This window comes from Fukomys damarensis, unplaced genomic scaffold, assembly GCF_012274545.1.
Source record: "Fukomys damarensis isolate Sample0158 unplaced genomic scaffold, DMR_v1.0_HiC HiC_scaffold_19, whole genome shotgun sequence".
Lineage (NCBI taxonomy): Eukaryota > Metazoa > Chordata > Mammalia > Rodentia > Bathyergidae > Fukomys > Fukomys damarensis.
In genome coordinates, this window is record NW_022900931.1 from 23272968 (window position 1) to 23298061 (window position 25094).

Genomic DNA, 25094 nt, shown 5'->3' on the forward strand with positions numbered 1-25094 from the left:
ACAGAGTCTGACTATGTAGTTCAGGCTGACCTTAATCTTACTATGTAGCTCAGACTGGTCTCAAACTCTAGAAGATCCTCCTGTCTCAGCCTCCTGAGTGCTGGTATTATAGGTGAGTGCCAACATGCTGGGCTCCTACAGCATTGTAACAGTTTCAATCTACTGATTATGCACATAGCTTATTGTGGATCTGTGTTTTTGATCTCTGGAACCAGCCTTTGGGTTACAGAAGGGGACAAGTTCCTTAGTGTCTCTCTAAGCTTGAGGGAGTGGTGATCTGGATGGAGCTAATCACCTTGTTTTCTATTTCAGATGATTACATTTCAGATATGCTTTTGTGAGTAAGGACTTTGAGAATTGTAAAGGCCATTTGAATTTACAGTGAACAGAAGAAAAAGGCATTTAAAAACTTCTGTCATGGACTAGTGAGTTTGAACAGTAGCAGTGCACCATACTCTGTGCCAAATTGAGCCCATTTATTATAGCTGGTGGCTGAGGAGGGCCTAGCGCCCAGAAGTTTCCCTGGCAAAGGGAAGCAGTTTGATTTCTCCTTTTAAATCATGCTTTCGCTTGGGGAGGGCTCAGGGGAGAATAAGTGGAATCTCACAGAAGCAGAGTCATGCCAGGTTGGGGGGCACAAGGAAGTTCCACATGCACCAGGTGAGTGACAAAACATGCTGCAACTGCAGTGAATTTACTGCCAAGCAGGATGGGGGGACTTGGGGTGCTTTTTCAAGTACAAGCACTTTGTTCAAGCACAGGTACAAACTGGCATGGAGGCACAAGAGGGAGTTGGGCTGGCTGTCACCCTTCATGAAGGCATTATTGGTCCTGTCTGCTCTATGTGGCAACCTTTCATATTTTGTCTTTTTTCTGTCTCACACTTAGTGGAGGGGTGACTTCAATTTCTTCCTCCTTCACAAAGGGACCCCATAGTTTGGGGTGTTGTGCCCAAGTCGTGAAGTCCCCAAAGACCACCAAGGAGTCAGGTCCGATGCAATTGCAAGAGGAGTTTATTGCAAGCTCGAGCCTGGGTATCACCGTCACAGTGGCTTCAGACCGAGAGCCCAGATCCATTTTTGAAGTGGGTTTATACAGGATTAAGGAAACTTTTTGCTTATATAGTTTCTATTTGTAGCTCTCGCTTATCATTGGATACTTGAGGGGTTTTGGGAGGGCTTTTACATATCATTGGATATTCAAGGGGCACCGGGAAGGCACTTATTGGAAAATTGCCTAATGCCTACATTCACAGAATCAATTCCTCTTTTTATTAGATCATCTGATTTTGCAAGCCAGAATATTAGCAGGTGGCTACCTATGTCAGCTATGACTAATTCCTATATTAATTAAATCAAACAGAAAAGAATTCATCTTGGGATCTTAAAAGAGGAACAGAAACAGAGTGGAGATGCCCTAGGATAACTTGCCCTTAAAAGAGGAACAGAAACACAGAGAGACTGTCACATAGAATGGAATTTTACAGAAAGGAACTTTTGCATTCACTCTATTTTGGGTAAGGGGCATGGAGCCGACCTTGACCTGAAAACTTGGTCCTCACAGGGGCATATCTGAGACTTTGGCTTACATAGGCCTTAGACCTCATCTACAGGTCAGATTTCTAAACAATCTGATTATATCTACAAATACTAGCTGAGTTGTATTCCAGTCATACTGGAGCAGTGCACGGAGCATCTGGAGGATTCAGGAGGTTGTACCTTTGTGGAGGCTGAGGGACCCATGTAGAGCTTGTAAGCTTTAACTTTGGATGCCTTCACTGAGCTATATCCCAGGTCCCTTATACCACATTTAAAATATTTTGATATGGGATCTTGCCAAGTCTTAAGTTCTCCAGCCTGGGCTAGAATTTATGATCCTCTTGCCTCAGCCACCAGAATGTTAGGATTGTATCTTAGAATGCAGCCACGTTACATTTTTAGGTTTCACTCAGGAGAAAGAGGATGTGGGGTGATTTTTCAGCAGCTGACTTCTCTCATTTAGCATAATATTCTCCAGCTGCATTTGTTTGCTCACATATTTTTCTTCCACGAAGGCAGCTACTCCCACAGTTGTTTTTCTTTAAGATCCATTTCAAGTTACAATAATGGAAACTGTCAGTCTCTTACCAGTTGCTATCTCCTGGTGCCTGACTTATGGACCAGTTCAATTCATCCAGACTACTGCCCTATGAAAGGATCACTGACTTTCCCTGCACTTTGAGGAGGAGGAGAATGGGAGGACTGAGTCACTGGGGAAGCTCAGGTTTTCACAGAATCTGGATTCACGTCCACACCATGTGCATTCAGAAGCCAAGGGCTAGGCCTCTGCACTATGGCTCAGGTTCTGTTTGCTGCTATTTCCACCCTTTCCCTGGTAGATTCCAATACAAATGGATGATCATTTATTTAGCAGCTGCTCTGAATAAAACTGTGTTAGACTGTGAGAGTGGCAACATGCCAAGTCAATTCATATGGTTCTGGTCCTCAGTGGCTTATACTCTAGAAAATTTTCAATTTCTTTACTCTGTGTTCTGAAATGGATTGTACAGATTTACATTTTCACATTACTATTTATGCATATTGTGTCTGTGTGTGCCTCTTGAGGTTGAACTCAGGGCCTTTGCATGGAGCTATGTTAAGTTTTACTCTGAGGCATATTCTTGCTGGGTGCTCACTGGTGCACTCCCACTCCAGTCTCCAGTGCTGCAATGTCTGGGGTGGCCACCACTCTCTGCTTCCCCCACATTGGTCTCCTCCAGGGCTTGTTACTCCTGTTTGCCTGGAGGCCTTTCCCGCCTGGCTATAAACCTAGAGGCGTGTTTATTGGATCCAACTTAAAGCTGCTCTCGCATCAACTTGTTCCATCTTCTCTCCCAGCCGTCTCTTCTGGTCCCACCATAAACTATCCTTGTCTACTCCCCAGATACATGAGCCATTTTCATTTTTGTTTTCAGCACCTGGAGATCAGAGCTCGTCTGTACTGTGTACTTGCCTTGCTGCACACGTTCAGTAAGAACACTTTAACCTAATCCTCTCAAAAATCCACAGAAGGAAGGAGCACACCCTTCTGTGTCCTGTACCTAGAAGAAGAGAACCAAGGCACTGTGTGGGCCCTGCCCATGGCCTCCCGATCCTTCCTGGAGAAGCAGGACTTTGGCCATGCCGTTGGATCTGAGTCTTCACGTTCTGCCTCCTGCCTCGGCCCCTGCTCCACTCCCTGCAATCCACAGTCGTGCTTGAAACATCTGTTTAATAAATAGATTCTTTGGGTCTGTGGTTACATGGTTATAGGTTTCTTAACATCTTATTCTAGATTGTGTTTACTTGTACGTGTGTTCTCACTCCAGGGTTACAATTTTAAAGTAGGAACCCGCAACTGAGCTTCTTCTGAAGAGCCTAAGCCTGGGTCCACTGAGCAGGTTCTCCACAGTGCTTCCCCTGACTCCAGGAGGCGAGGCTGCTCTGTGTCCCTACCTAGGCTGGAGGAGAGACAGCCCTGGCCACAGTGTCTTTATTCCATGCTGAGTGTCCTATTGCTCAGGTGAGAAATGTGAGTGTTGTTTTCTTCAAATTTGCTCAGTACAGGAGGAATGGTCACTGGGGCTTGAAGGCAAAGAAGCCCCTGACCTGGCTGGAGGCTCCTGGGTGCTTAGGACCTGGGTTCTTTTGGGGTGGGAGCAGGGAGGGACAGAGGGGCCTCTCTGGGACAGCGCCCAGCTCAGCCCATGTCCCCAGCTGACCTCCCTGTGGAGGGCAGACGCAAAGGCTCTGAGCATGTGTAAGACGGGAGGAAGTTGCCCATGTGTCCTGGGAGATCCACCTTTCAGTCCGTGTATAAACCAGTTTGATGCAATACATGTTTTCAGAAAGAAGGATGGAAGACTTTTATTTCCGTCTCTAATTGGATCAACCCTGTGATAATTTGCTTTAATTCTAGAGCTTCTTTTTTAGAAGACATAGACGAATTAGTATTAGCAGTCATCTGGTCACTAATTTATTCATAAATTAAAGAACAATTGACCTCTTTGTGCCAGAACATTTACGGGGCAATGGAGAATTTTGATGAAAACAATAGGAGCAAACATAGCCGTGTGTCATAGTGCAAGTCTCTAATCCCAGCACTTGGGAGACTGAGGCAGGAGGATTTCCTGGAATTTACGGCCACTCTGTACTACACAGTGGGTTCCAGATCAGCCTGAAGTACATAGAGCGATTATATCTTAAAAACCCATAAACAAATTTATATTTTAGTTTTAGGATGGTGAAGAAATTTGAAGATAAAATGGTAGCTGTTCTTGTTTTCTGAAGTGGGAAAAATATTTTAATATATGTGGTCCTTAGGAAAAGAACTCCGATCAAATGGCTGAAATTGTAAGAAGCCTGTTGGAAGGAACGATTGTCCAAAGATGAGGTATTCTCCGGACACTGACTACCCCATTTCCCAGGATGCCAAACTGCCTAAAGAGGTTGTTTCATGAGGTAAAAATAGGCTTCTTTATAGAAGAAGATCTGGGATAGCTTTGTGAACTGAATATAATTTGAGATATTTTGCAACCTTGAGATCACATGATCTACAACATATGACAGAGAATACTGTGGGAACTCAAAATATTAGTATAATAATACAAATTTTTATTGATTGATTGATTTCAGTACTGGGGGATCTAACCTAGGGGCACTCTTCTCTTGAGCTACATCCTTACTGCCTTTTAAATTTTGAAACAAGATTTTGCTAGATTGCCCAGGCTGGGCTTGAATTTGCAATCCTTCTGATTCAGTCTCCCTGAGTGGTGGTATTGTAGGCATATAGTTAATTAATTCTTTTTAATGAGAGCCTACAATGATAGCTGTACAAAGCTGGGAGTGATTACCTGTAATCCTAGCATTCTGGGAGACTCGAGATAAGAGCATCACAAGTTGAAACCTAATTTCAATTTAGTGACTTAATGGGACCTTGACTCAAAAAAGAAATTAAAAAAGAGAGAGAGAGAGAGAAAGAAAAAAGAGGGCTGAGTATTGTAGCTCAGTGCAAAGCCCCGAGTTCAATTCCTGTACCTGGGACCCAGTCAGAGCTTGGAAGAAGGGGGTCACTGTCCCTGTATCTTCCAAGCTTCTCAAGGACTTCAGGGATCCAACTCAGCCCAACTGGACTCAATTCTTGTACTTTTCCACGGCAGGAAATGTGCTCGTACTGTGCTCAGTCCGGGTAAAATGCCCCTTCCTCCGCTGGCCCGGGACAGTGCACCCTATGCCATGTGAGGCTCACGGTTTGCCGGTGCTGTTTGCCTGCAAGATTTTCATGAGTGTCTCACCTCCAAGCTCCTAACTACTGTGTTCGGGTTCTACTTTATTGCACAGGGTTTGCCAAGGAAATTGTTTCCAGGAAAATAAGACATTCTCCAGGGTGTGTGTATTTCCCCTTCAGTAGGGTGCAACCTCTTGAGTGCCACACTCCGTGGACAAAGATCAGAGAGGTAAACAGAGACTGAATCAGTCCTACAACGAAGCATGTGTATCAGGGCATGCTGGGCCCCGAGGACGGGCCAAGTTAAGACGGGACCGCAGTCCATACCACCAAGAACACTCTACATTCAGGACACCTCCCCAGTCTTGTGACGCTGGAGTTATTTAATCTCGGCCTTGAGATTCCTCGAAGAAAATGAAAGATAATATGCATCATAGGTTCATGCTGAGAAACAGATGAACATATGCAGAATCCTATAGTTTTTTTTTTTTTTTTGTACCGAGGATTGAACTCAGGACCTTGCACCTGTGAGGCAGGCAGACAGCAGCACCACTCAGCCAAACCCTTACCCAGAATCTTGTAGTTTTAGATATTTCTCTTATCACTACATAGCAGTCGTTAAGGTTATACCCATAATTCTCTTCCAACTTCTGACAACAGGGCTAAGATTTCTCTTTGTAACAGGATGCCCCTTAGAGTCAGAGTCACCTGAAGGTGGTGGCTGTGATACTGGGTCCCCTTCTCTGACACAAAGCAGCCTCTTGAGCCTCTGAAAAGCAGTATGTGGCAGTCCTGGGCCAGGAGGGAAGCTGTCTCAGCAGCTGGTAGAACAGGAATTTCCTCCCCTCCACTGGGAGAAGCAGAAGAAGGTGGTGCATATGATAATTCAGCAAGGCAACCTATTTTGCAAAGGATCTTATCAGAGTTTAATTCCCTCTCCTAGTCCCTGTCCAGCTTTCCCTCCAGGCCTATTCCCCGGGTTGGGTGAGGCTTGAGGAATGTTGCCCGAGGGGACAAAGTGGAGAGGTCTGTCCATAAAAACCCAGAGGAGCTCTGGCTGAGAAGGGCGCTGCCTGACTGCTCACCTGCTCTTCTGCAGCCTCCTGCCCTCCCTGTTGGCCCCATGCTCTGCAGAGCTCTGGGCCTCTGTGCCCTATGCGTCCTGGCTGGGGCTTTGCCCTTGCCAGACCTAGGTAAGAGGTCTTGTGATGTGTTGTGGTGTGTGTGTGTGTGTGTGTGTGTGTGTGTAGCGGGGGAGAGGAAGAGTCTATGAAAGTTACAAAGTTTAGTTGCATAAAGGTGGATGGCAGATGAACTTGGGCAGTTGAATGAGTAAGCTATGATTTAGTTTGCGGGTTAGAATTGATCTCATGGCTGGACCACATGGGATTAGGGCAGGTGACTAGAGAACAAGTTAGGCTTTCCTGTGGATCCCATTCCAGACTGATGTGAAGGAGGCCTATTTAATACTATTTAATTTAGGACACAGAGCTGTCTCTCATTTTACAATGAAATACAATTAATTTCAGAGAGCTGCAGCAGCTGGGCTGGTCACAGACAATGGAGATCACTGGGTCTAGGATGAGAATTTAGGAATCCTTATGAGGAATAAAACAAATACATTCTCACCAATCACAGAAAAAGGAGCTCTCCCCACACACAAAGCTTGAATTCAGGTGCATTTCTCCGGAGCAGAGATGCTCACTGGCTTGCACGAAAATGGTTTCTTCATCTTCCCTCTTTCTCGGGTTGCTTTTCTTACTGCTTTGCGTGTGAAATAAAGCAAACTGAGGCTGGCATGGTGGCTCCTATTCAGTAGTGATATGGGACATGTGGCATAGGGATAATATATGGACCTCCAAATAATATAAGGGAAATATTGTAACTCCCAACCTGCTAGATGTATGACATACAGAGTTCATGTTTTCTGAAAGGGAAGAATGAATTTTAGGAACAGAGGTTAAGAGTAGGAAGAATTTATTGAGAGAAACAGCTTCCATCTGAGAGTGTGACCTGTGGACCCTGCTTCTCAAAGGTGTTTTAAAGAGCAAATCCATGAGGTGAGGCAGGGATAAGGTGGAACAAAGCTGTGGTCAACTAATGGGATTACGAATACAGTTGCTTAGATAATGTTAATCTAATGGGAAATTACAAGGTGGGTATAAGGTGGGACAAAACCAATATAATTGGGTCAACCAATACAATTACAAAATGTATAGTTGCTTAGGTTATATTGAGTAAATGGGCATCAAATGGGGAAGCAAGTCACTTAGCAAGCGCACATGGAATAAACAAGGATTTTCCAGGAAGGAACAGGCTAGGGAGGTTTTGGTCCCTCACGCAAAGTGATTCAGACCTGGTTAGGTATGCTCTTCATCCCTAGGGGAAGTATGAGCGTGTAGTCATTTCTCTTCCTTTTGAAGCCCATCCTCCAGTGAATGTACTGACTTCTTTGAGGGCCCAGCTGTGCCTATCTGCCTATAATACTTTTAACTAATGTTTCCTGTCTACAACAATAGCACTCTGAAGATCAGTGCCACCCGGGACTAGTGAGACTCTGTCTTAAAAACAAAAAACAACCCCGAAAAAAGCAAAAAGACAGCATTAGAGATGTAGTGGCTTTGCTCCTTTTCTCAGAGTGCCACCTGCTGCCACAATGACTCTGAAATTGTTTTGAATACAGCCCCAGGAGGCCCTGCTTATTCCTCTACACACCTTCATGGTCCTGATGCTTCTATGGTTAACCAGCCCCAAGATGTCAGGATTAGTCATTCTACAGGACAAGCTGAGAATGGACTCTTACCTATAGTTCATTAAATGAAAAAAATGATCGGAATAGCTCTTTTTAGAGTCGATTCCATTCTTACTGTATGTAGAAATAACCATTTGCCTTGACCCACAATCCCTCACTTTTTGCCCTTAGCTTTCAGGAATATGCAAAAGTTGTGGAAGGTCAGTGTCCTTCTGCTCCAGTCTGAGCAATACAGGCAGAGGCACAGTATTGACAGGTCCTTGCTGCACTGAGCTCCTCAAAGGAGGAACACTAGTACTCTTGGGACTTGTGTGACCACACTGGATCCAGGGACAACTTCATGTCCCATGTATTCCCCACAGGAAGGGTGTAGCTAGTAACAGGAAGGGTCTGGAGGAACACGTTCACCAGGAAGTCACTGAGCGCTTCTTTTCTTTCTATCTTCTCTAGAATTGGTCACTTACCTACCTGAATTGGTCAGCATTATAAATGAGCTGAAACCTGATATAAACACAAACAGAGACAACGATTCAACTGCTGGTGAATCCCAGACCCGTGGCCCAGAGACCAGCACAGACATATCCCAGGAGGACACACAGACTTTGAGTAAGTGAAGGCCTTGCTTCAGAGGAGGCCTGGACAGGCAATACTGACCCCCATCTCCTGGATGTTTGCATGGAACCCTGCTGTCCTCCAGTGTATTGGATTTCTACCATTAACTGGTAGCCACACCCATGTTTCACTTATTTTTTTCCAGAATTCTCTACTGCCTTTGACTCAGACATGTCCTCCTCTGTTTTAGTTGCTTCTCATTGCTGAGATAAAATGCTCACACTCAAAGTTAAAGGAAGAAAGAGCTATTTCAGCTCTCAGTTTGTAGAGGTTTCAGTCCATGGTCAGATGGTTCCACAGCAGGTGGGCAAGGCAGAGGATATTGCAGAGGAGAAATAGTTCATGGGAGGGCAGGGAAGGCAGCAACAGGCAGGAGCAAGCCTGCCTTCCCTCTCTTCTTTTGTATTCCATCCAAGCGTTAAGCCTTTTGATTGGTGCCACTCACACCAGAGTGGGGCTATGATTTCCCACACCCTGTGTACCAGTATCACACCCTTAATTCCCATTGACACACACTAATCCAGTCACCCTCTATCTCCCCACCCAGGACTGCATGGGGCTTTGGTGGGACATCTAGATACAAGCCACAATAATAACTGAGGTCACTGTTGATACAGAGACTGTCACAGATGAAGATTCAAATGCTGGTGTATCCCAGACCCACGGCCCAGAGTCCACCGGAGACATATCCCAGGAGGACACACAGACCTTGAGTAAGTGAAGGCCTTGTTTTAGAGGGGGCCTGGGCAGGTATGGCTGACTCCCTTGAATCCTGCTGTCCTCCAGTGTATTGGATTGCTACCATTAGCTTGTAGCCACACCATGTTTCACTTTTTTTTTTTCCAGAATTCTCAACTGCCTTGGAGTAAGCCATGTCCTCCTCTGTCTTTATTCCTTTTTTCATTGCTGTGATAAAATGCCCACTTTCAAAGTTAAAGGAGTAAAGAGTTATTTCAACTCTCAGTTTGTAGAGGTTTCAGTCTACACTCAGCTGGTTGCACAGCAGGGTGGCATGGCAGAGGACATTGCAGAAGAGAAATGACTCATGGCAAGGCAAGGAAGGCAGAAGGCAGGAACAAGCAGTAGCAAGCCTGCCTTTCCTTCCTTCCTTTTGAATTCCATCCAAGTGTTAAACCTATTGATTTTTGCCACTCACACCAGGGTGGGGCTAAGATTCCACACCCTACATCCAATTATCACACCCCTAACCCACATTCACACACCATAATCCAATCACCCTCTAAACTCCTGACCCAGGAATACATGGGGTTTTGGCAGGACATCTAGTTCAAGCCACAATAATAATTGACTCCACTGTTGATACAGAGCCTGTCATAGATGAACACTCAACTACTGGTGTATCCCAGACCTACAGCCCAGAGTCCACTGGAGACATATCCCAGGAGGACACACAGACCTTGAGTAAGTGAAGGCCTTGTCTTAGAGGAGTCCTGGGAAGGCATTGCTACCTCCCCCCCACCCCCACATGCTTTAATGAAACTCTGCTGTCTAGTGTATTGAAGTCTACCATTAATTGGTAGCCACACTTATGTTTCACATATTTTTTCCCCAGAATTCTCTACTGCCTAGGAGTCAGGCATGTCCTCCTCTGTTTTAGTTCTTTTTCTCATTGCTGAGATAAAATGCCCACACTCAAAGTTAAGGGAGGAAACAATCATTTTATCTCACTGTTTGTGGAGGTTTCAGTCTTTACTCAGATGGTTGCACAGCAGGGTGGCATGGCAGAGGACATTGCAGAAGAGAAACGACTCATGGCAAGGCAGGGAAGGCAGAAGGCAGGAACAAGCAGTAGTAAGCCTGCCTTCCTTCTGTTCTTTTTTATTCCCACTCATACCAGGGTGGGGCTAGGATTATCCACACCCTATATACCACTATCACACCCTTAATCCACATTACCACACCCTCATCCAGTCACTCTAAAATCCCACTGGTGATGCATGGGGCTTTGGGGGGACATCGAGATACAAGCCACAGTTATAACTGAGGGTACTTGTGATACAGAGCCTGTCATAGATGAACATTCAACTACTGGTGTATCCCAGACCCATGTCCCAGAGTCCACCGGAGACATATCCCAGGAGGACACACAGACTTTGAGTAAGTGAAGGCCTTGCTTCAGAGGAGGCCAGGGCAGGCATTTCTGACACTACCTTCCTGCATGCTTGAATGAAACCCTGCTTTCCTCCAGTGTGCTGAGATAAAACACTCCACACCCAAGGAAAAGAGGAAGTTTATATCAGCTCACAGTTTGTAGATGTTTCAGTCCATAGTCAGCTGTTTGCACAGCAGGGTGTCATGGCAGAGGAAATTACAGAGGAGAAACAGCTAATGGCAATGCAGGAAATTCAGGAGGTGTCAATGGCAGTTTGTTCTTCCTTTCTTCTTTTATTTTACATACAGGCTGTAAGTTTATATATTGGTGTCACTCACACTAATGTGGTGTTGCTATTACACATACCCTTAATCCTGGATTGCACCTTTAATCCATATTCATGCATTCTAATCCAGTCACCCTTTAAACTCCCCACCTATGAATGCATGGGGCTTTGGGGGGACATCTAGGTAGAAGGCACAGTAATAATTGAGTCCACTGTTGATACAGAGCCTGTCATAGTTGAACATTCAACTGCTGGTGTATCCCAGACCCACAGCCCAGAGTCCACCGGAGACATATCCCAGGAAGACACACAGACTTTGAGTAAGTGAAGGCCTTGCTTCAGAGGAGGCCTGGGCAGGCATTGCTGACCCCCCTCTCCTGCATGCTTGCATGAAACTCTGCTTTTCTACAGTGTATTGAAGTGCCACCATTGACTTGTAGCCACACCTGTTTCACATATTTTTTTCCAGAATTCTCTACTGCCTTGGAGTCAGACATATATTCGTCTATCTTAGTTCCCTTTCTCATCGCTGAGATAAAACACTCACCACAGAAGTAAAAGAGGCTTATATCAGCTCACAGTTTTTAGAGGTTTCAGTACATGGTCAGATGGTTCCACAGCAGGGGTCAAGGAAGAGGGCGTCACAGAGAGAAATAGCTCATGGCAGGGCAGGGAAGGCAGAAGGCAGCAACAGGCAGGAGCAAGCCTGCCTTCCCTCTCTTCTTTTGTATCCCATCCAAGAGTTAAGCCTTTTGATCAGAGCCACTCACACCAGAGTGGGGCTATGATTTCCCATACCCTATATACCAGTATCACACCCTTAATTCCCATTAACACACACTAATCCAGTCACCCTCTATCTCCTCACCCAGGACTGCATGGGGCTTTGGGGGGACATCTGTATACAAGCCACAACAATAACTGAGGTCACTGTTGATACAGAGCCTGTCATAGATGAAGATTCAAGTGCTGGTGTATCCCAGACCCATGGCCCAGAGTCCACCGGAGACATATCCCAGGAGGACACACAGACTTTCAGTAAGAGAAGGCCTTGTTTTAGAGGAGACCTGGGCAGGCATGGCTGACTCCCATGTACTGCATGCTGGAATGAAATACTGCTTTACTGCAGTGTATTGGATTTCTACCATTAAATGGTAGCCACACCCATGATTCACATTTTTTTTAAGAATTCTCTACTGCCTAGGAGTCAGGCATGTCCTCCTCTGTCTTAGCTCTTTTTCTTGTTGCTTAGATAAAATGCCCACAATCAAAGTTAAAGAAGGAAAGAGGTATTTCAGCTCACAGTTTGTAGAGGTTTCAGTCCATGGTCAGCTGGTTGTATGCAGGGTGGCATGGCAGAGGACATTGCAGAGGAGAAGCAGCTCATGGCAGGGCAAGGAATTCAGGAGAAGGCAACAGGGAGTAGGAAGTCCCCCCCCCCTGCTTTCTTCTTTTATTTTACATCCGGGCTGTAAGTTTATGGGATGTCATTAGGGTGGGGCTACTATTACACACAACTTTAATCCCAGTATCCATCCTAATCATTCACACACCCTAATACAGTCACCCTCTAAACTTCTCTCCCCTAACTGCATTGGGTTTTGGGGGGATATCTAGGTAGAAGACATAATAATAACTGAGCTAACTGTTGATACAGAGCCTGTCATAGATGAACATTCAACTGCTGGTGTATCCCAGACTCATGGCCCAGAGTCCACCAGAGACATATCCCAGGAGGACACACAGACTTTAAGTAAGTGAAGGCCTTGCTTCAGAGGAGGCCTGGGCAGGCATTGTTGATCCCCATATCCTGCATGGTTGAATCCCACTTTCCTCCAGTGTATTGGATTTCTACCATTAACTGGTAGACACACCTATGTTTTACACACACACACACACACACACACACACACACACAAACAAACACACACATATATATATAATTTGCAGAATTCTGTACTGCCTTGGAGTCAGCCATGTCCTCCTCTGTCTTAGTTCCTTTTCTCATTGCTGAGATAAAATGCCCACACTCAAAGTTAAAGGAGGAAAGAGTCATTTCAGCTCTCAGTTTGTAGAGGTTTCAGTCTTTACTCAGCTGGTTGCATGGCAGGGTGGCAAGGTGGAGGACACTGCAGAAGAGAAACGACTCATGACAAGGCAGGGAAGGCAGAAGGCAGGAACAAGCAGTAGCAAGCCTGCCTTTCCTTTCTTCCTTTTCTATTCAAGTGTTAAACCTATTGATTGTGCCACTCACACCAGAGTGCAGCTACAATTTTCCATACCCTACATCCCAGTATCATTGCACCCTGAAACCACATTCACACACACTAATCCACTCACCCTCTGAACTCCCTACCCAGGACTGCATGGGGCTTTGGGGGGACATCTAGATACAAGGCACAATAATAAGTGAGCTAACTGTTTGATACAGAGCCTGTCATAGATGAACATTCAACTGCTGGCATATCCCAGACCCACAGCCCAGAGTTCACCAGAAACATATCCCAGGAAGACACGCAGACTTTGAGTAAGTGAAGGCCTTGCTTCAGAGGAGGACTGAACAGTCATTGATGCCCCTCATCTCCTGCATGCTTGAATCTTGCTTTCCTCCAATATACTGGACTTCTACTATTAACTGGTAGCCACACCTATGTTTTACATATTTTTTTTCCCAAAATTCTCTACTGCCCAGGAGTCAGACATTTCCTCCTCTGTCTTAGTTCTTCTTCTCATTGCTGAGATAAAACACTCAACATCCATGTGTTTATATCAGCTCACAGTTTGTAGAGTTTTCAGTCCATAGTCAAGTGGTTGCACAGAAAGGTGGCCTGGCGGAGGACATTGCAGAAGAGAAACTGCTTATGGCAGGACTGGGAAGGCAGAAGGCAGGAACAAGCAGTAGCAAGCCTGCCTTTCCTCTCTCACTTTTGTATTTCATCTGAGTGTTAAGTCTATTGCTCCGTGCCACTCATACCAGAGTGGGGCTATGATTTCCCACACGCTATGTCTCAGCATCACACCCTTAATCTACATTCACACACCCTAATCCAATCACCTACTAAACCCCTACCCATGACTCCATGGGGCTTTTGGGGGACATTTAGATACAAGCCACAATAATAACTGAGGTCACTGTTGATACAGAGCCTGTCATAGATGAAGATTCAAGTGCTGGTGAATCCCAGACACACAGCCCAGAATCCACCAGAGACATATCCCAGGAGGACACACAGACTTTGAGTGAGTGAAGGCCTGGGCAGGCATTGCTGTCCTCCTCCTCCCCCATCTTCTGCATGGTTGAATGAAACTTTGTTTTCCTCCAGGGCACTGAATTCCCACCCTTGTGTTTCACATTTTTTCCCAGAGTTCTTTACTGCCTTGGATGTGTCTACCTTTGATTCTGTGGAAGAAGCCAATGAGGCCACAGGTTAAGAGTCTTTCCTTAAAACGTGCATCACTTTTCCCCTTTCTTTTTCTTTTGATTATATCTCATTGCTTAGGAAAGACTTATTGTAGTGACTAATATTTTGGGAAACTTTTGTGGGTCTGTTCTTTGGGGTAGGGCAAACTTTTGTCAAAAAATTTGAAAAATGAGAGAAATGTAAACATTTCACAGAGCATTATTAACAGTCAGAATTTGTTGACTGCTTACATCTCTCATCCCTGATATCTGTGCTACCTTTCCTGATTATCAGCCTCTGGACTACTGTGCAGGCAGGAAATCTTCGTGTCTAGGTGAGGTTGATGGATGTGGTGGGGAGTATGAAGTTAATCACTTCTTTTTCTTTTCCTGATTTGTGTGCAAACCTTTTATGTATACTTTTGATAGTCATAGAAGTCATTTGCATTGAGACTGAACAGGAGGAAAAAGAGTTTAGAAACTGAGTGGAGCATTGGTCCTATCTGATCACACTCTGTCACAACCCTCCACTCTTTTTCATTTTTCTCTCTGACCTTTAGTAAAAGGGGTCATAGGAGTTCAATTTCCTCCTCTTTCACAACCCAAACCCTATAATTTAAGGATGTTTAAGATTTTTGCTAAAGAACGTCTTGGGCCATACTTACAAAAGCAGGTTTCTGAACCATCTGATTTTATCTACAAGGAATAGCAAAGCTGTATTCTAGCACTGCTGTAGGTGCATCGAAGCCTTGCAAGTAGTAGTTGGAGGAATCTAGTTGTAGTTTATTGAAGGGTGAAGGACCTGTTTAAATGGATTTGTATGTTTGGCTTTAAATTTAGATGGTAATTGTCTTCACAGAAAATATGTTTGAGCAAAGGAGCTGTAGTTCAGTGTTATGTCCTCTAGTGGCTGTTTACAAATAACTGCTGTCTCACACATGTTCTGTCCTGATCTTGGACCTACTTGACAAGAAGCAGCCTCACAGTCTAGACCCAGATGGTCATTACTGGAGAGAAGAATCACCCATTTCCATCTCTGCCTATTAGGAAATGATTTTTAACTATGGCGATTACCAACAAACCCAGATGCTTCTATTTTTCATAGGAAGTGAGATCCAGGAGCATATCTTAAAGTAATGCATTTATGCAATTATTTCCAGTACATGCCATTCATTTTGATGAGCTGAAGCAGATGAAGATCTTTGTCTTCTCTTCTATTCTTGGACTTTGAGGGTTTCTCTGTGGAAGCATTCCAGGCACCCTGGAGAAGTGGTACTTTGGTTCCCCCGCCCATTTTACACTTCTCATCCAGGCACAGTGTTCAAATAACTAAAGAAACTCTTGGAGAGAAGGGAATCTGGTAGCAGCTCAAGAACAAATTTCCAGTTCACACATTTCTATCAGGAACTACTGTGTGTGTGAACGGAGACCAAAGCTTTCACCAAATCCCCCTGGAGTGCATTTGCATTTTCAATGTAGCCCCTGGGAGTTTAGCCCTGCTAGAGTACCTCAGAGGCTAGAAGCTGGAAGCTTATTGCCACCAGAGTCCCTGTGTTTACTAAAACTGCTGGGGGCTGCTGACATAATGCCTGACACACCATGTGTGATACTTCCCGGAAGTGAGTGGGAACCATCTTTTTACTTAATTGCAGTAGAAAACAGCACCGCCACAGGACTCAGGTTGTCCACTGCAAAGCATGCTGGTAAGTTTTGCCTCTCTTATCCATGTTGTCTTTCTAGAGATTTGATACCCTTGGGATTTTTTTTTCTTTTCCTTTTGAGTCATTGGTGATTGACCCTGAGGCTTTCAGTGAATATGTCCTCAGGTGTTACCTTCCTCCTGTTTTAAAACTTTGAGACAAGATCTGGCTAAGTCACTGTGTTGCCCACATTGGGCTTGAAACTGTGATCCTCCTGCCTCAGCCTCCCCGAGTGCTGGGATGATAGTCATGTGCCCCCATGCTTTGCCTGATCCTGGTTTTATCTCCCTGAAAAGTACACTGTTCTTAGATGCTGAGATCAGCTGTAAAATCTAATAAGGACGGTAAAGCAATTCCTTTCCTCTCTGAGCTCTTCCATGTCCAGCTGTCTGGAACGTTAGCAACCAAATAGATGAGAAATGAGGCCTCGTCCCAGATTTTTGCAAGATTCTGTCCTTGTTTTCTATTGAAGATGTCAGTCCCAATGTAGCCCATGGAATCATTGCTGACAGAGGCTAAGAAAAGCCATCACGTTTTCTGATTTATAGAGCATACTGTGTTCTCAGCACTTGGGAAGCTGAGGCAGGAGGCCAGTTTGGGCTATATGAGGTCCTGACTCAAAAAACTTAATACTTAATATCATTCTTGGATTTAAAAAAGCCCTTAAAGTGGTTTCTTTATGGCCTAAAATGATTATCAGTAGTGTGTAAATGTTTCACTTATGGCATTTAAAGCACAGGAGAAATTAAATGCCATGCCCAACGTCACAGTGGGAAATGACAAAAGATGGGCCTGGTCTTTGAAGCACTCAGTTCTCTTGGTAACTCTTGTTTTGTTTTTAATTTAGAAAAAGAAACAAAGTCCATAGCAGCCATGTCTACCTATTTACCATCCTCCACTTTCCGGGAAGACTCAAATGCTTAAAGAAGCCTATCATATACTACAAGAGAGTGCGTGATTGTAGAAACGTAGTGAAAAACCAGATGTACTCAGCAGAGGAGAAACATCAAGGAGTTGATCGTGGATGAGTGTAGTATATCGTAGATGCACAAGAGGGGCATTTCTTAGTTCCATCCTATTTAATAAGGGCTGAATAAAGTTTCCCTGAAATGTATTCTGAGCGTTTTCATTTTAGAAGGGATGCTTACTTGCCATCTCTTGTGTTAATATCATAATTTTATCCCTCTAAAATGCTTTAAACAGGATCCAACCCTTGTCAGAGTCCAAAGGGGAACATGGAACAAACCTGTAGGAAGTGTAATGATTTTCCCATTGCTGCTATGATACATTATCATGCACTTAGTAATTTAAATCAACAGGACTTGTTACTACAGTACAGTGCTGCAGTTGAGAGGTCTGAAATGGGTCTCCCTGGGTTGAGTCCATGTGTGAGGGCTGAGTCCCCTTCTGGAGGCTCTGGGGAAGAATCCTGCTCTCTGCCTCACATTTTTCCATCTTCAGAGCCGGTGATGGGCAGTTCCTTCTTCCAGCCCAGCATATCACCCAGCCACACACTCCCCTGCCTCCTCTTTGTACACTTAAAGAAACCGTAATTACCTTGGACCACCTGCATAGTCCAGGATGATCTCTTATTTAATATCACAAGATCAAGATACTTAACCCTCCTTTGCCATGTAATATATCAGAGTCTTTGGGAAGTCACTGTTGTCACATTACAGACAGGACCAACCTCTTAAGCCTTTCCACTGGGTTTGGTTCAGAGGGGGGCAGAGTCAACAGGCTGTTTTTATGACTACACAAAATTTTTGCAAAAAATTACATAGGAACTTATGTAAAATTAGTACCCGTTTATTTACCTTATAATATTTCCTTTATCTATTTTTTAGTGTATTTCTTTGTATAGATTTCTTAATAGATGTTGCAGGTTTTACATTACAGACATATCAACTATCATTTGTATACCTTATAAATTGTGGAACATAACTTTAGCTTAAAGTCTAAAGCAGTGCTGTTTCAGGTTTAATGAATGTTTCCTGCATTCATTAATCTGGGCTATGAAAGAAAGTTAGAGGATGTAAGAGGAATCAAGCTTCATGGAGCAAAATAAGGACAAAATAAGGTATGTTGACTACCATAATAATTATACTACCAGAATTTTTAGGAAAACATAGGCTAAGTTTAAGTACCACAGATAAATGTGTTTATTTGCTAATTATACCATCAGAATGTTTGGTCAATCCAATGTACACAGTAGCTTCCATTTCCATGATCTCCGACTTAGATCAGAGGGACCCAGTGCAATTTCCTCACTGGAAGCACAAGTTTTTCCACCCTATCAATATTCATCTTCCCTAGAAAATCTTACTGTAGCATTGCACACAGATCAGAGCATAAAGAAATTGAAAAGGTTCTACATTTTTTCACATTCAGAGAGCTCACCACTCTTCAAAAAAAAGAGGGACAGGTGATTGTTGGGAGACTAAGTAGGCAATTTATTTCTTATTATAAGAACAATTAGGAACTCTTACAGAATTCCAGGCAGAAAATGTAGTACAATCTTTATTTTGAAATGACCACTCTGGCCATTGTGAGGGAAGTCATAAGACCTTTGGTAGAGGGGCACAATCTCATCAGGACTGGGGGGAATCTGTTAAAGTACTCCAAGAGAGAAAATCTTGCTGAACTAGAGTTTTGGAGTAGACATTAGGCAAGTGGGCACCTTTTGATATATTCTGAAAGTAGAGTCAACTGGATTTGCTAATGGACAGTGCTTGGTGTAAGAAGTCAAAACTGACCTCTGTCTTTTTTTTAAAAATAGAACTGGGTGAAGCAATTGGCCTTGAGTGAGAAAAAATTAGAAGGGGTTATGGGCTAATCTGTGCCTAGGATATGACTACATACGGAAACAGGAATTTTAATAGGTGATTGAGGTCAACCATGGTTGTTAGGAAAGCCAGAATCTATTGTGACTGGTATACTTATAAGAGGACCTTTGGACACACAGGAAGACAGAAGGAAGGTTGAAGCAGGAGGATTGTAGTACATTCGGGCCAGTCTGGGCTACAGCATGAGGTCAAGACTACCCTGAAATATCTAGTGAAACCATGTCTCAAAATAGAATAAAATAAAATAATTGAAAGCTTGCAGCATAGCATGGTGGATGCAAGCCAGATGAAGAAGACTTGTATAATAAATTTGCCTCTCTCTGCACACACATTCAGAGTTGCCTGAGGTGATCATTTTTGCTCCACCCACTCTCAGTGTTTCAGTGGGCTGTGTGAGCAGAATGGGTACAATTGCATCCTTCTTGAGAAGGCAAGTTAAGATGAAGTTTTTAATTTACAAAGAAAGGGAAAAGAACACTAAAACCTGACACTGAAAATACTTAGAACACTCAACATAAAAGAGCAGTAAAGCATGAGGAATACTAGGAAGAACAAATTGAGTTTAAGGCTGACACTCAGCACAACAACAATCTTGGCATCCCGGAAAGCTCTCCGGCAGCTTCACAGGGAAAGACTGAGGACTTCAGTGAGGGGATGTGTGGCTGGAGGTGGAAGTCACCTTTCCCCATAGGATACTATGAAAGGCTGGTGGCTGGTCGTACTTTATTTCCCAGAGGTCATCTATGATCATTCTTCCGCCACGATAGTAGGTGAAGCCAAATGCATCCGAGGTCAACATTCGCGTTCCACTTTTCCTTGGGAATTTTTCAGTTCCCATCGTTGTATTGTCATTGACTTTTCCTTGGAATGAGTGAATGTGAGTGTCCTGAAAGTCACAGGAAAAGCTTCACCAGCCTTGACTCAGGGGTCCTTGAGCAGGGCCACCATCTTGAATAACAGGGAAGCCTGACTTCCTCGGTAACATGAGTAGTGTGACTGCACCCCTTTGCAGAAGCAGTGTGCACAAGGGATCCACAAATTGAAAGTGTACTGATTCTGTCACCTCTCTGATACTGACAGTTGCTCAAGAGCTTCATTCTTATCGACTGTCTTCTCTAGAATTATAAGGCTTCACGGTCTGTGTCTGTGGCCCTTTCTTTTCCATGTTTTTGTCTACTCATCTCTGTCCCAAGAACTGAGAAAATGCAATTAAAGTAGTCAAAAGTGAATCCTGTGTAGTCCTCACTTTCTCTTTCTTTTCTACCCCTTAGAATTCTCTTTATGGGTCTAAGGCCCCCAGCAACTAGATATAGTTTCAATATACAGTTGATAGTCCTGATTTGGCTTCACAGGTAGCAAAATTTTATTCTGCTGTATAACTGGCAATATAACATTTGCAATCTCTTTGCATTGCTTCTCTTCTGTCTTTGGAGAAAGCCTGGGAAATGGTAAGGCATTTAAGACCACCTTTGAAGGACAGATACTTGCCCTGGATCCTAGGAATGAAGCATTCCATGTAATAAGTGTATGGGTTCATAGGAGTTTTTCATGGGCAGGCAGAAAACAGGAGGAAAGCTGGAAATGATCAAATGTGAATGTACAAAATTGCCTAAATGAAAACCATGAATCTATACAATGAATATGCACAAACCAAAGAGATAGAGAGGTGGGGGTGAGGAAACAGGAGGTAGGAGGAAGGTTGGCAAGTGAGAGGCAAGTTCTAAAAGGATTGTGTGATAAGATCAGTGAGGGAAAGAGTAATAACAGGCTCATCAGAATGCTTATCTATTCTTATGACTTCCCCATGTGATGTGGAGGAACAAAGTCAGATCAATGATCAGCACCTGAAAGACCACCACCTGGAGGACTGCCACCTAGACCACCTGTTGATGATGAGGACAAAGATGAAGAAAGAGGAAGACCAAGATGAAGATGATGACTCAGGATGAACCATCAGCAGCATCTTTGCCCACCTCATCTTGGACACCACTATAGACTACCCCAATAAGGAAGCCAGCAGCAGCAGCGCAATGGCCCCCAGTGTCCTGGAAACCAGCAAGATCCACCCCCACCTTCCCAAGACCACAAGAACCTCCTCAAGGTCAATCACCACAGTAAGCTGGAATTCAGTGGCAGGTATGCTCCAAATTTATTCCCCAGAATATATACCAATTCCTACATTTTCCCAAATTTAGGGTGACAACAAGTCACCTGGAAACTTGTGAAAATTACATAGTCACTATGAAATTACATAGACCCCATTTCTAAAAATTCCTTAGATATTCTGGGCTAGGATGGAAATAATTTGACTTTTAGTAAGCTTTCTGTGGTAATTTTACCTTTGAGGATCACTTCCCACAATTCCATTTTCCAAATGATTATCTGGGTGAAGGTGGGTTGGCTTGTGGCAGGCAATAGGTGTCTTCTTTTTCATGTTCTGTGTCCTTGCTCTTACATAATGATTTCCCATCTCGAGTCTCCCTCAACCACTCTTTGCTCATTTCTGCCTTCCATCAGGCCTCCCAGATCCAGCATTCCTGCTAAAAATAATCCTTTTGTCACAAATAACCTCATACTCACATGCAGATCTTTATGTTACTCTGCAAATAACTTATTTCTTAGAAAACTTCCATATCAGCCCATCAATATATGGATCTTTTGAAATGTTCTTGTTTTTACTTTGATTTGTGTTCTGTCAGTCTTTTTCTTCTGTTTTTACAATGGCATACTACTCCGTTGTGTGGCTCTGCAAAATTTCTTTAAACCATACCTGGTCCATGGACATTTAATCTGGTTTCAATTTTCACTGTTATAGGCTAGGTTGCACTGAGCATCTTTAGAAGTTTATAACTTGAACATTTTCAACAGCAACAAAAAATAAGCAACCTAAGAGCAGCTTTAAAGGTCTTACAAGCAACAACTTAGAGCCCATTATCTGAGAGGTGCCTAACAAGAAGGAACAAAAGGAAATTGGTGGGAATGAAAGGAAGAGAAGGGAAGGAGGAAGGGGCTCAGCTCTCATCCATCTCACTTTAAAGGTACCTGCAAGAAACGAGAAACCTCCTGTCATGACCAACCTTTTTTGTGCATTTGTTTCAGAAAATGAATGAGAAGATGATGTATCCAGATAGCTATGCCATTGGAACAATGTTGTCATAACTGTGTCTTCAATATCCCAATAAAATAATTGGCATGGAATTCCTGATTGCCACCTGTCTTTCTGGGTATGGGGCCGTGTGGATTTTGATGGCCAGAGACACAAAATAGGAATATCAGGACCCCTTCTCACAGGTTTTTTTAAAGTGAGCTTCCCTGCTCCTTGATCCACAAGCCAGGAGCCAAGTGAAAGGCTTCCATTGTGCCCAGACTTCCCCAGATTCTGTAAGACATATGCAAGTTTTTCATTACTATCATTGTTTGTGAAGGCCCAGCCTCCCCAGGGGCATCTGAAAAAGGGGTTGAACATTAGTCCATAGAGTACTTTGTTCCATGAGTTAATTAATTAATTCCCCAATGAGAGCCATTTATCAGAGTAAGGGCAGGATCAGAGCAGAGCAAAGCCAGGGCTTTAAAGCTCAAGAGCTGTGTGTCTTTATTCCTTCAGCAAAAACAATAAAACAGCTACATAGCTAATTCAGCTACTGAAAGGTTACAGTGTTTTCTAGTTCATAGCAGTTATAGTGCCTTATTAGCTTACTGGGATGTGGTGAGACAAAACACCAGCTGCATGACCTTGGCCATGCCATGCATGTGTGATTGAGTACGTTGTCATTCTTCTGTAACTGTGGCCTCTGAGAGCAGAGTCATGTCCTTATGTGTCTTTGAGTGCACTCAGGTCTCCCGGGCCTTTAAGTCTAATCAGAATTGGTACTCTACAATGCTTTACTAAATGTCTAGTAATTTTAGGGAAACAAAGAAAATATAAGAAATTTGAGAAAGTTTCTGAAACTGAGGAATGCTTCACATTTCCCAAAATGATCAATCCTAGTTTCTAGGGAAACTCATGTGGTTCTAGGGCTCTTCTCCCTAGAACAAACTGCACTCATGGCTCAATCCTCCCCCTTGCTATATCCCCAACAATTGTTTGTTAAGTTTTGGTGAGTTTCATCCAAGAGGCCGCTTGATGGATTTTGAGAGGCAAAGGAAGGTCCTTCATGCCTGGGTTTAAGTCTTAACTCTTATTTTTCTTGCTAGCCCTGGACTCTTAGCAAATTACTTAATACTCTCAGAACCTCACTGTTCTCAACTATGAAATGAGAATAATACTGATTGCCTTAAAAGATGAAGGCTAACAAGACAACATAAAAGACAGAACAGAGGTTGCCCTCGCAACTTCCTCGTAATTACTTTAGAAAAGTAGACATAAAACTGTAAAGAATTAAATGGTTCCAATTTTAAAATTTCAAGATTTTTTTCTCAAATATCAAATTATAATTATTGAACTATGTAAACATCAAATTAAAATATCAGATTATAATCTCTGACAGTATTTCTTCCAAATGTGGAAAAGCATCTCTTGGTCTGCATTTTTTTGCCATTTTTGTTTTAGCAGTCTTATAATTTAAGAAGATATATCAGTGTCTTTTGAAAGTATCTACAGGTCTGATATAACTATTGGTACACATGCAATATGGAGTTTAGTACGTAACAATGAGCACTTGAAACACAAGTCTTTCACTTCTACCAGAGCAGAAATCCATCAATAGAGTGAAGTATTGACCACATAAATCAAAGTTGGTCTGTTTGTCACTCAGAATAATGTACCTAGAATAAAATAGAAAACCTATCTAAGTTATAACATTCAGTTCTTGGTTCTTAGAGTATATTAAAACAGTGTATGTAATAGTACAAGAGTTCTCATCATTCTAATTTAAAAAACAGAACAATATACACTGCACAAATGAGAAGAGGAAATTTACCACAGATGCGTGGATTTTATAAAGAAGGGAGTAACATAAAATTCCACTTTGATGTAGAAAGTCAATGAAATTGACATTAATGCAAAACCATGTAAATTTCCAAATTTCACCCAAGACTGTTATGCAAAGTGGAATAAAAATATCCTTGGAATAAGTGGAAGAAGTTGGTCTTTGGCCACCTTTCATTATCACCTCAAAATGAGTGAACATAGTAATTTTACTATAGACTTTTTAATTTTTAATTTTACTTTTTTTTGTTGCTTTTGAAATAGGGTCCTGCTATGTAGTTCAGGCTGACCTTACTCTCATTATGTAGCCCAGGCTGACCTTGAACACATGGCGATCCTCCTGCTCAGCCTTCTGAGTGCTTGTATTACATGCACTTGTATTACATGCCTGACTGACTTCTTATATTATTAACATAGTTCTTACAATACTAATTTTTTCCAAAATATAGGAAAGGTTACCAAGTTTATGAATTCATTCTGTAAAGGTCCTAAAACAAAATATGCGGGACTCACAGCTATTCCATTAAATTCTCCATGAACAAGTGAACACCATGCTGAGAATAACAGAGAATTCCAAGGATGGCTCCATGTCAGGAAATTTCCCCATCCTATCAATGGCCTCAACATTTCACTGAGATGTTCAAAGAAATCAGACAGGAAAGAAATTAACATAATCACCACCAAATTTCCAAACTTACACACACAAACCCTAGACAGCTTTATACCTCTTGTCCTCTCTTTTATCCCATTATTCTTGTCACGTCCTGAAACAATTCTAGAAGTCCTTTTTCATGACCTTCTTCAGTTCCACTGACCCGTCTGCCTTGATGTCCTCTACTGATTCAAAGCATTTACCTTTCACTGTTATTTGAACTGTGACGAAAAGCCAGCAGTCCCAGTGCCAGATACACTGAATAAGGTAGATGAAGACACACTGTGAAGTTTTACAAACATGTCTTACCACTGAATGACACACGTTTTTATCTTTGATTTTGTGAAATATATATTTTATACTCCATTTTAAGAGTGAATATCCATAAAAGCCACTAGTAAGCAGTTAAGTGTTATATGTATTTTATTTTAGAGTACAAGCTGAGGCTCAGAGAAATATTTGTCAGTTAGTGAGGAAGCTGCTCTCCATGCCAGGTGCCACCCAGTGGTTTCCACGGTACTATGCATCCTGCTCTGTACTTTTTCTCTAAAGCTTTTCAATA

General features: G+C 43.0%; 1 protein-coding gene across 1 annotated transcript in view; it reads left to right on the forward strand.

Moving 5' to 3' along the window:
* Positions 1–14439, forward strand: part of LOC104875853 — a 21395-nt gene extending 6956 nt beyond the window's left edge. Inside the window, exons 3-11 of the mRNA XM_010643589.1 lie at positions 6344–6437; positions 8447–8602; positions 9226–9321; positions 11232–11327; positions 11950–12045; positions 12665–12760; positions 13439–13534; positions 14152–14247; positions 14372–14439. Coding sequence (XP_010641891.1) covers positions 6344–6437; positions 8447–8602; positions 9226–9321; positions 11232–11327; positions 11950–12045; positions 12665–12760; positions 13439–13534; positions 14152–14247; positions 14372–14439 — 894 coding nt within the window. The remainder of the gene's footprint in view (positions 1–6343; positions 6438–8446; positions 8603–9225; positions 9322–11231; positions 11328–11949; positions 12046–12664; positions 12761–13438; positions 13535–14151; positions 14248–14371) is intronic.
* Positions 14440–25094: the final 10655 nt, after the last annotated feature.